At 35.7% G+C, this 12,432-nt stretch overlaps 1 protein-coding gene across 1 annotated transcript; it reads right to left on the reverse strand.

The window, feature by feature from the left end:
- Nucleotides 1-666: 666 nt before the first annotated feature.
- Nucleotides 667-10,951, reverse strand: LOC144432855 (small ribosomal subunit protein uS15m-like). Its single transcript, XM_078121153.1, has 7 exons — nt 10,693-10,951; nt 9,549-9,629; nt 8,167-8,248; nt 4,375-4,423; nt 3,311-3,392; nt 2,435-2,493; nt 667-1,230 (listed from the first exon to the last, which is right to left on the reverse strand). The coding sequence occupies exons 1-7, from the start codon at nt 10,892-10,894 to the stop codon at nt 940-942; spliced, it is 846 nt and encodes a 281-aa protein (XP_077977279.1). The 5' UTR covers nt 10,895-10,951; the 3' UTR covers nt 667-939.
- Nucleotides 10,952-12,432: the final 1,481 nt, after the last annotated feature.

A 12,432-nucleotide genomic window follows, 5' to 3' on the forward strand; every position in this document is an offset into this window, starting at 1 on the left:
CAGTAGCAGCTGTTTGAATATAATATTTACATAAGATCTGTTTGCATGTACTCACTGACTAAACAACAAATCAATGCCAAACTCTATGATGACAGTCCAGTGCTGGAATCATAGACTGTAAATATAGGTATGGATTTCACACTGATAGTCTTAACTACATGGTGACCAAAGGGTGGATTTTATGGACCAAGTGATCATTAGGCAAGTCACATAACTCATATTATTTTTATGTATGTATGTATGTATGTATGTATGTCTGTCTGTCTGTATGTATGTATGTATGTATGTATGTATGTATGTATGTGTATTCATATGTGTTTACATGTCTCTATGTTTGTAACAATGAGTGTGTGCATGCAGACATCTGTGATGTGGTGTGTCTGTTTTGGTAAGTATGAATATTCAAATCAGTACATATTTACAAATACTGCTGACTGTATATATTATACATGTAAATTGTGTGTATGTATTTGTGAAAGTAGTTCACTTATATGATACTTAAGTAATCTATTCTTGATCTTTGGTTATGATGCTTTATAGTGCAAAACACACTTGTACAAATCACCAAAGACACTGACACACTGAAATGCAAATCAACTCACACCATTCAATTAATTAATTAATTAATTAATTAATTAAATTAACAATGTGTTTTATTGATTGATATAACACATACATTTAAATGACTACATCACAAGGTGTCTACAAACCTTTCCTCTTAGATGAGTATTTCAAAAGCGTCCCTTCCTAAAGTTTGAAATTTGGAGGATGTAACTGAAATTTGTAGTCTCCTGAAACACCACCCCCCCCCCATACTTGATCAAATTGACGAGTCCACAATAAAACAAACAATAGGACCAGACCAAATGTGGAAAAAATAGGGTAGATCAAATGTCTGAATACAAAACAAACTCAAAAGTCAACGTTTTCATTTAAACATCATGATTTCTTCTCCATCTGTTCTTTTTCTTCAGCATCTGCATCATCAATTTTTTGTTTGAAATATTCATAAAGTGCTTTCTTTCTGTCAAAGTATGCTTTCCTTGTTACAGATCTCTCTTCTAGTTGTCGTTTCGTTACTCTAATAATCTGTATAGGGGGTACCGAGTATTGAATCCCTAGTTCTTCAAGTAGCCATTTAAATCTATCGTAGTTATTTCTTCTAAGGTAACCTAGTAGTTGGTTTCGTCTGTCAATCATTATATATAATTTCCTCTTATTCACTTTATCCTGAAAACAATAGGATGTAAGTTATTAGCATATTTTTAATTGTTATGCTAATCATTGAAATCAGTGTTATCGACATCAGTATAATGATATTATGTAATCCATAATCAATTTTTGCAAAATTGTTCACCAGCATCACTGTAACGTTTACTTGTACGCATCATTGCTATCAACATCAACACTAGACTATCGACAGTCATTCGTGCCTTTTTGCTACGTTTTATCTAAATCTAAATTCGTTGCCTCGCTCCGATCTGGAGCAATACTATAACCGTGTACTGATCAGTGAGTGCAGGAGTGCCTTCGGCAGTCACAGTTCATGCCTTCAGCAATCACAGTTTCTATCAGTTCACATTAGTATTCAGTGCTACAGAGCGAGGCGACGAATTTGAGTTAGATGAAACATAGCAAAAAGGCACAAATGACTGTTGACAGTCTACATCGACACATAATGGCATCGTAACTTTTCTGTAACACACACGCACACACAGAGGCAAACCGACAGACAGACACAGACACAGACAGACACAAAGACAGACAGACAGACAGACACACACACAAACATACATACATACATACATACATACAGACACACAGACACACACACAGACAGACAGACTGACACATGGTTTTGATACCTTTGTGTAATCATGATAAACACATGCACACAAACTCAAACACACAAACTTATTCAGATAAAATGTCTTTAGTCCACAAAAGTTGAAAATATCTGACATTTCAGGATTACATGTACTGGGGGGTAACCCTATAAAGAACCTACAAAGCTTTACACTACTGAAATGCATCACAATACTGAAATGGTGGGATAATATAATATCTGATGACTGATAATAGATGTATTGTATCACTATGTATCTCTGTGTGTGCATTGTTAGGTAAGTGTGTATGGATTAACATCATCAATGGTTAGCAAATATCAAACTATGAATGTCAAATTTCTATGCAAGTTAAACTGTGTGGTATTAGCTGTATTAATGTAGAATATATGATGAAAGCTGTAGACGCAGCTTACTAAAACTGTTTGCGTTCGAAATTGAAAAGTTTTATAATATATTAATATGAATTAAGATCTTAGGAATCCAGTATGACAAGTATATATACATATTGTACCAGACTTTGAAATAGTTACTGTATACATGTACCTATGCTGGGAATAATTGGGATTCTATGGAGAGAGATTACTTACCTTCTTATTTTCTTTCATATGTTCTGCTAAGTTCCTTATCTTTACTGTTAGTATTGCAACTGTAGAAAAATACAGAAGAATAGGTTACTGTTAATATATCATAGATGTCGCCTAAAAACATAAGTATAGCATTCCAGAAAAGTCATTGTAAATCCAGGTTTATGACATAAATACATACAAATCTTAACCTGTCACTATGTGATGTCAAACAGGGCAGATCAAAAACCTAAATCACCATGTTCTACGGAACTTTTTCTCCAAACTGTTCCTGTTACTTGTTCCTGCCATTCTATGCTATGATCATATTTTAGTAAGAACTATGCATATTCAAAACTGATAAATGCACACATTACATGTACTTCACATATATCATTCAGGGGTGAACAAATCCACTGGTCCTGGGTTCAGGACTAGCGATTTTTTTTGGGCGGACCACACAAATTTTACCTTGTCTGGTCCGTCAGACCAGTGCTTTACTGTTAATAACTATGTTAAAAAGTCGTCTTAGTCAGATTCATAGGTAAGATTTAATGTTTCACATTAGCAGGACCTTGGAGCACTAATTCTTTCAGCAGGACCACTGGATTTTTTAAGGCACTGGTTGAATGATTTGTTCACCCCTGTCATTGGGTGGTATGACTCACGTATGATATGAAGAAGTACTTTAATTTGTATTTAAACTATTGTCAAAATGTTGGTGATCAATAACAATTTTGTATGTGTAGCTTCCAATTGCTTATTTACATCAAGTTTGAGCTTCAAACATGAAATGTCCCACAATTTGATGTAAATGATGGACAAATGTCATATTAAGACAAGTTTAACAAATTATAAATATTTCTATGCATAATGATTGTACATGTAAAAATCACTTACTTTTTGCTTCATGTGAAGGTTTGAATTCATCTTCTCTGACTTTGTCAACTAACATTGTACCTTTCTTGAATTGTACCTCTTGCTGTAGTAAAGGCAAAACAAGAAGTGATGGCAGTAAATAACACACTGCTCTTTCAGGTCATTTTAAGATCTTCATAAATAAGAACTGAGAGATTCAGAATATCCTGAAAATTACAATTATGGTGAACAAATAGTACATGTACACTGCAGTGGGGAGCCATAAACACCTTTAAGAGCAAGACTTTAGAGAGCAGAATGACATGACTTATTTTACAGTACAGTGTAGAGTAGAGCCGACTCAGTGAAATTGAATAAAGTGCAAGTTGAATACCTTTTGATCTATTTTTGGTTTTTATTTTCTTACCAAATATAAATTTTACATCATAATCTTCAATTTTTCTGTTATCTCTTTTGAAACTTACACTTTATAAATACTGCAAAACAATAATTGTTATCCAAGGTTTTTGAAATGTTGTATTTTTATCAGCAAAATATCAGAAAAGTGTAAGAAAACAACGACCCAAAAAAGATCAGGTGTATTTGGATTTCCAGTTTCACAGTATAGGATATTTAGTCTATTTCACAAAAGCACCAAGCAGCTTTTGTGTTTGATACAACCATGCAGAAAACAATAACAAACTAGACAGGCTGCACTTTAAGATAGTACGATTGAATGAGTACAGTTTCTTGCTACATTTGATCTAAATGAAATGAACTACACATGCCACTATACATACACCAAATGAACACTGCAAAGGGTATTTTACACTTTCTAACTTCATCAGGTGTTTGATACTAAGAAAAAAACATTGGTGCCCAAATGTCTGCACGGAGTTGCCATACATTTTAAATGGTTTATTTCATTTAGACTAAATGTAGCAAAAAATGCGATCTTGCTACTGAAGTGTGGCATATGCAGTTTTTTGTTGGTTTCTGAGTGGTTGTATTAAACAGTAAAGCTGCATGGTATTGTGAAATTTACTGTAAATGATATTATGAAATAGTATAAACTGTATATCCTATTTCTTTGTGAGATGACTTACCCTGCTTGCATATTCTAATGAAAATATTTTCTTCACTTTCTCATCAGCACTGGAAAGAAGAAAGAGAAAAGTAGAACACAGTGTAAGAGTGGAGCAATATACATAATCAAAATTACAAACTGTATTAAACAAGCGACCTATCGGTCAGAATAGCTCCGCTGTTTTTTTTTTTATTTTATTTTTTATTTTGGTGACATGTAGAAGTGGTTCAGTTCTTCAGCTCTTCACTATGCAGTTTTGTTTTAGCGATGCAATAAAGTGGTTAGTGGTTCATATGATGTCTCACTATAAAACACATTTTACACAGAAGTTGGTAATGTATTGTACTTTTATACCATAGTCACCATTTTTATAACAAAAATCTACTGTTATGAAAAATTGCACAAAATCTCAGAAAAAAAATGACTGGGAAATGCACACAAGAAAAAGAAAAATAAGAGGATTTTGAGGTTGGCTATAAATAATTCCAGTGTCTTACAGCTTTAACCCTGGAAAATTTTAATGATGAATGAAATAAACTAGGGATCTAAAATAATTTTGAGGCAATTTGAATTTCAATTTTCTAACAAATTTACCAAGTCAACAACATTCAACTTGTACAAGTTGTAGTAGATATATATAGGGAAGAAATGTAGTAATCGCCATCTTAGTTTCCGGACGGCGACAATCCCCGCCAAGTACCCGAAAGAGAGTCATTCTCAGCCATACGTTACAGTGGTAACACTCGTTCATGTTCTATTACCTTTCATAAAGAAAACACAACGAAATGGTTGAAGTGATCTTTTTTTTATTTCTTTTCATCACAACAACAAAATCTGCGTGATCAAAAGTGTTTTAAACTAAACCAGAAAGAATTATCGGACTGGCTAAACTTCCCAATGAACTGGAGTAAGGTCCAAGTCCAAGTCCAAGTAAGCCTCGATAGTACTATAGTACGTGAGAAAATCGTCTCAAACTAGCGATACAACTTTCAAAATATAACTTGACATGTCTTCATTTGTTAGAGTTATACAATTCAAGACGCGTTTTCACTCGAAAACAACAATTCTGTGAATAATGACACTCTGAACGCAGCGATTTCTCGGACGATGTTACCACTGTACACGTATGGCTGACAACGACTTGCTTCCGGGTTAGTCCCTCGTGCATCCGGGTACCTGGGATTGTCGCCGTACGGAAACTAAGAAAGATGGCGATTAATACATACATCGTGTGATATTTTAATTTACAGTGTTTCTTGTGACCGGCGCCTGTCAGCAGACTCGGCCATTTTTTTCATCATTCCATTGTATTTAAACCTTGTACTTGACATTTCGCAATATTTATAATTCGCAACAAAATACCTCAACATGCCTCACTTCGCTCGTACTCAAAGCAGCTAGCAGCCCCTCGCGGCGGTATGATCACTGATGACATGATGAGAGAGAACCTTTTCGGATTTACATGTAAAACGGGGAAAGATACGCAAAACGTAATGCAAAGTCTGAAGCCAAATTAAAGTTGTAATTATTTTAATTATTTTTACTAGCCAAATATTTGCATTTTGGAAATGGCAAGACACGTTCATGTCGTTTAACTTTACATGTGACTCGGCCAATAAACAAAGTTTGGTTGATTCACAGTCCGCAGTTAGACTGCTCTTGCATAACTTCCCGCATGCCTAGGCATGCCTTCCTTATTCAAGTTGTCTTAATTCTGGTTCACTGTCACTCCAAATTGCACGACAATATAGAATTAATCACAAGTTACATGTTATCTGAAAACATCACATTTTTATAGTGGGTCTGAAGTGTGATTTTAGTGAGTACCAAGAACGTCCCGTGCAGAGACTCTGGTCCCGCGAGCCCGCGTTACTTGCTGTGGAAAATCACCCGGTCAAATGAGGTCAGCTTCAGCTTCTGGTCGAATCAGGATAGAGTATGCAAATAAGGATGTTGCGGACTGGCTGATTTTGTAGAAGGGGTGCAGATTTGGATTTGAAGTTTACAACCCTGTTTCGAATAAACGCTTGTCACTTCATGCATTTGGGCGCCCAATGCGTAGAATTATGACTATAGCACATATTACATTGCTTGTTTGACGTCAATAGTGTCTTTTGAAAAGTGGCAGTTTACTTAAAGTCTCGTCGACTGATTTCCAATATGGCGTCGGTCATAATACTCATTAACATATTCATTTTTTTTTTCAAATTACAAAAAAAAAATCATAAAAAATAAAAATGAAGATGTGCTGACTTGAAATTAACAAACCTGAGTAAGCTACCCCCTGCGCATCAACACACCAGATATCAAAGCAATCTAACAAGAAGTTTTCACGGAGATGATGAAAATGACATTTTATGAAAAAAATCATAAAAAATTGAAAATGGCACAGATCAACTTGGCATGAACAAATCTGAATAGCCTCCCCCCAGGGAACATGCACACCAAATATCTAAGAATTCTGACTGTCACTTTCGGAGAAAATAATGAAAATATAAAAGTTTGACGGACACCTATGATTCACTCTACTCTCTATACCTAAAGCTACGCTTTCAGCTTTCGCTGATAGCGGAGCTAAAAAAACTGTAAAATAAAGATTGTACATATATCATGGCTTTCTGTTTTTGTACTTGCACCTCTCTCTCTCTCTCTCTCTCTCTCTCTCTCTCTCTCTCTCTCTCTCTCTCTCTCTCTCTCTCTCTCTCTCTCTCTCTCTCTCTCTCTCTCTCCCTCCCCCCCCCCCCCCCCCCCTCCCCTCCCTCCCTCCCTCCCTCCCTCCCTCCCTCCCTCCCTCCCTCTCTCTCTCTCTCTCTCTCTCCTCTCTCTCTCTCTCTCTCTCTCTCTCTCTCTCTCTCTCTCTCTCTCTTCTCTCTCTTCCTCTCTCTCTCTCTCTCTCTCTCTCTCTCTCTCTCTCTCTCTCTCTCTCTCTCTTCTCTCTTTTTTACCACAAATCATCTCTCTCTGTGGAGTTAACATCTCCATGAAATTTGAATGCATAATTTTCTAAAAGTGTTGTAAATTCCAAATTATTTTTCTTTAAATGTTAACTTATAAAAATTATTCACCATTTCTTTAACACTGACTTTACAAATACCAATGGTGGGGTATCTATTCCAATGGTATTTCCAATTTGTACAACGGTAGCTAAAATTATGTAAATAGTTTATGAATGTGAGCAATATTCACTTGCTGATGCACAAATGGCAGGAAATTTTTCAACATTCGAAAGTTTACTACAATGCTTTGAAAAACTTGTAAACCATATTATTCGTACAGAAAGTAACGTGTCACAAAAGTACTGTCAGCCTCATTGTTATACAACAGACTGTGGACAAACGGAACCTGTTACAAACAGGGAAAGTGAACAACTGAATTGGATTAAAAGCACTTGGAACAGCATGTATTGGATGTACAGAGACTTGTATTACATTCAATCATTTGACAAGAACGGTTTCATGAACACTTTAATAGATCATGTTCACAAATAAATGTCCAGTTCCCCTGGCATTTCATGTACACATACAGAGGCCATAAAGCTGTTCTTATCAAACTATAGTGTGTAATACAAGTCTCTGCTCTTCCAACATACTGAGCAAAGTGTTATTAATCCAATTCATTTCTTTACTTTCCCTGTTTGTGACAGGTTCTGTACATCCACAGTCTAATGTCGGCAGTTGTATTTAATTTTAACAGAAAAATGGGAGCATTGGTAGAATCACTGGAGTAATGAAATTGTTGTTGCTAGCTACCTTAGGATGGCATCCCGATTACAAAGTACATGTAAATGTATGGAGATTGGATATCTACTTACTCCTTGAGTTCTTCTATGTCTTCAAAACCAAGTTTAAACATTGTAGGATCCAAATCAAAGTCTTTGAAAGCTCCATCAATTACTGGAAATAAAAGTTTAAATTCAACATTTTTATTAACAAACATATTATCAATTGATATACACATCATGCTAATGTGGTACTGAATTTTTATGTAAAATGAGAGGTAAAATGTGTCATTTGAATCCCTAGATATAAATATTCTTTAACCAGTAAATTTTAGTCTATAATAATCTTGACAGCTTGGGTATGGGTTTTGAGGAATGAGGACGTGCACTGGAACGGGTTAGACTTTAGGATTGCCTGTGAGCCGTACAACCGAGCTTGCGATTTCTCCATAGCAATACATGGGGACGTGATTATATGTATTATGATAATTTGTATTATAGATGATAGTTGAATACCGAATTAAAGATTGAAATATGCACAAATATATGTGAACATGACAGGGTTTTTGTTTTACAGTTTTGAAACATTGTTAACAGAAATGTTGGGTTGTAATACTGGAGTTTTATAAAAATCTACATAGCTTCCATTTGAGTAGACCAAAGGAAAAGAGTATAATGACTGATAGCTGTCACACATAATGATACAAGTCAGCAAATACATTAGGGATGGTTTAAAAAAACAGGAAAAGTTTTTCTTTTACATTTGGGTGTTCTCATTTCTAAAGACATAAAGCAAATTTGACTTATGGAGTCTGATTCAGTGAAGTCAAGATAGTTAAGTTTCAACGACACTATCTGCATTGTTAGGAGTTATTCTTCTGGTTCTACCACTAGGTTTGAGTTCTGTACTGATGTAACTCTAAAGGTGAATAATTGAAATATTCAAACAATACACAAGATCATCATTACAGTACAACATCACTTTTGACATAATTCCAATGATCAAATTTATCAATTGCTAGTTAAAACAGTTTCAGTGTTGCAGCCAGGGGGGGGGGGGGGGTCATTTGACACACATTTTTTTGATCTGACCCACAATTTTGGAAGTGATGGGTCATAGATGACCCACACTAAAATCGTATGCAAATATGTTTAGCAACATGACCATGCCAATAGCAACAGCCAAGTGATCACGTATATTGCATACATTTTTTTGTAGATAACGACAGGGTCGGATAGGCAACTGCATAATCAGTCAGCAAATATCTAGCATGAATCAGCATGTGGGTAAATATTTTTAAAAACTGTAGTTGTGCTACAATGCCATTGGTGCTTTTTTTGATAATGTCCCCAAAAAATTTGTGATGACCCAGAGAAATGAAAGTCTCGGACACCATGTGCCACTCTTTTAAAAGGCTGGCTACAACACTGCAGTTTCATTTTACTAAAAAAAATTGAAAATAAATACAATTTACCTTTATCGGGTTTCCTTGGTTGCATTCCCCTCCTTGTAGCATATGTTCTGTGGATATGTTTCATTGGCAACATAGTATTATCTGTGAAGATAGAAATATTATGACATAACCTCAAAACAGGTGAGTTACAAGTGTAGGATACTTGCACTGTTGCAGTACTATTTGCAAAAGTGCTTGTATAGTGGCCATATTTTCATGAGCTACATGTAGCGAGTGAAAGTGCATCAGAAAACACTGCAAGCATAAGTGCCAATACAGTACTCCTACATGAATGTACCCACACTGGAACTCAATGCAACTCAGAATTGGGTTCTGCTATTATTATTACATGTGAAACAGCAAATTTCTACCAAAAAAAAAAAAATGACACTGATAGGGCTCAAAATTAACTTTTTTTCTTTGGTAATCCTAGTGGGCTACCAATTGCACAGAGTGGTAACCCAAGGATGGTGACCAATAGTCATATATTCCTGAACTGAAAACAGAGTTCTTCTATTTGGAAATATGTGTTTTATGTATTTTGATGAGTGACACTTATTGCTGTCAAAGGGTTGTAGGGCTAGAACTACATGTAGAAGAAGTGACTTATTTAGAGTAGAGGGTTACTGAACAAATTGGAAGGCTATGAGGATGTGTTGACTTTACATAGAAGCACTACTAAAACATAGACTGAACAAATCTTACTATCCTATCTAGTATCACTTGATAAATGTTTTTTTTTCTAGTATTCTATTTTTAATTCTTATCACTTGCTAGTACAAGCTGAGCCTATAATTTAATAAACATACCTATTAGTTACCAGTAAAAACATGATGTGGAACATAAACTTAATTTTAAGGAACCTTTTAGTTTCTGCTTTCACTTATTTACTAGCTCTGGATTCGCATATTACATGGTCTATAGCTTAATTCCTTTTAGTGGAGTTTAAGGCTTCACCATGGCTCCTTCCATAGACAATTTTTTTTTTTTTTTTTTTTTTTTTTTTTTGGGGGGGGGGGCACTCATCAATCTGAAAAATCTAACAAATAAAGGAAACTGGGGAGGTTCACTCAAAATTGCTTCTATCCCACAACCAATTGCATGATGAAATATACCATGACAGGTGAGAAAATGTCGATAGACTTGACATTTAGAGTTAACTTACCATTCTGTTGGCTTGAGTTCCTGCCATCAGTGGAGAAAACAATCGATGAACCCGAACATGTCGAATGACTTAGTCGCACTTTCGATGTCATACGACATGATCGACTGAAATGTGTGAGGAGATCGTAAACTGTCTTATCAAAATGTTGTTTTTGAGGAGTGAGACTTGTACCGTTACCTACGACACGACGAACTACAAACATTCTTCTTGAATTTGAGCAAATAAAGTAAAATTGTACCTAACACATGCTGAAGGTCACCTCGACTGACCTTATTTCTGTTTGTTTGCTACCAGTTTTCTCGGCTGCTGTAACGCCCTCTTCGTTCGTATTGAAAAGTCCTTTCGTTTAGGACACTAAAATCTGCCTGTATTACATAGGAGAAACAGATCCACACAGTTGGGTCGCCCTCACTTAAGTTTAAAAATAGTATAGAAACTTTCAGTTTGTTCTCAGAAACAATATTAAAACCACAGTATCGAGTAGATATGAAACATTTCTCTCGGTCTGCGACAAGTTGTCTTCCCCCCCCCCCCGAAATCAAATGGTCTACCCCGTAGAGCTCATGATCACAGACCCGGGTCACAGACGCGATCTTGTTTGATGATACAACCACAATGCACCAATACGAAATGCACATAATACAGATTGCAAGACTGAATGAATTCAGTTCTTAGCTCTTTTCTTGGTACATTCTGTCTATGAAATCATATGAAGAAATGAACTAACTTTCCACTATGAAGACTACAAATATAGACATCAAAACATTGGCGCCATAGTTGCAGTGCATTTAAACGATTCATTTAATTTATTTAGACAAAATGTAGCAAGTCATTGCAATCTTGTTATCTTGAAAGATCTAGAGTCTTATTGACTTCCCTGACCTCAAGTTTTGGAGGGAAAAATTGTGTAAATATTATTCGAATGTGGCCGGAAGGGCGCCACTACAGTTGGTGTAATAATTAACTGGTATGCAAATAGAGGGAAATATTCAAACTTTCAGCGGTTTTCTCATGTTCTAGTCTCATTCAATAGTGTCCAGTACAGGGTACCACACGTACGTAGGCTGTACACAGTCATTGGATTATCTGCATCGTCAATTTCTTGTATCAACATGATATAGTTACTCCTTGGAGATTGTTATCGTATTTAGTTGTGTTCCATACATGGATTACTATTTTCAACGTTCCCCGGATTATTAACAACTAGCAATACATATCGGATTTAGTTATGTGCCATACATGGATTACTATTTTCAACGTTCCCCGGATTATTAACAACTAACAATACATATCGGATTTAGTTGTGTTCCATACATGGATTACTATTTTCAGCGTTCCCCGGATTATTAACAACTAACAATACATATCGGATTTAGCTGTGAAGTAAAATGATGTTCTCGAAGTACGAAGCTGAAAGGTCAGTAACGATAATCTTATCTCAATTGAATTAGGCGCCAAAATATGATGCTACAGTAAGACAGTCTGGTAAGACCACTACGATAAAGTTAATCCTTGGAGATTGTAGTTGTGTTCCGTACCTGGGTTACTGTTTTCAACATTTCCTGGATTACCAACGAGTGACAATAAAGCGGATTTACCTGTGAAGTTAAAATGATGTTCTCGAAGTACGAAGCTGAAAGGTCAGTAACGATGATCTTACATCAATTGAATAATGCGCCAAAATATGATGCGACAGTATGTACGTCATCCTTCGTGGAAATCTGCGCAAACACTGAGGCA

Source organism: Glandiceps talaboti, chromosome 3 (genome assembly GCF_964340395.1).
Source record: "Glandiceps talaboti chromosome 3, keGlaTala1.1, whole genome shotgun sequence".
In the NCBI taxonomy this organism is placed as follows: Eukaryota; Metazoa; Hemichordata; class Enteropneusta; family Spengelidae; genus Glandiceps; species Glandiceps talaboti.

Coding starts and splice junctions, on each gene's coding strand:
- LOC144432855 (XM_078121153.1), bottom strand. CDS start 10,894: ATGTTTGTAGTTCGTCGTGTCGTAGGTAACGGTACAAGTCTCACTCCT. Junction 4,424..8,166: donor GACATAGAAGAACTCAAGGA/GTAAGTAGATAT, acceptor TCTTCTTTCCAG/TGCTGATGAGAAAGTGAAGA. Junction 1,231..2,434: donor ATATGAAAGAAAATAAGAAG/GTAAGTAATCTC, acceptor TATTGTTTTCAG/GATAAAGTGAATAAGAGGAA.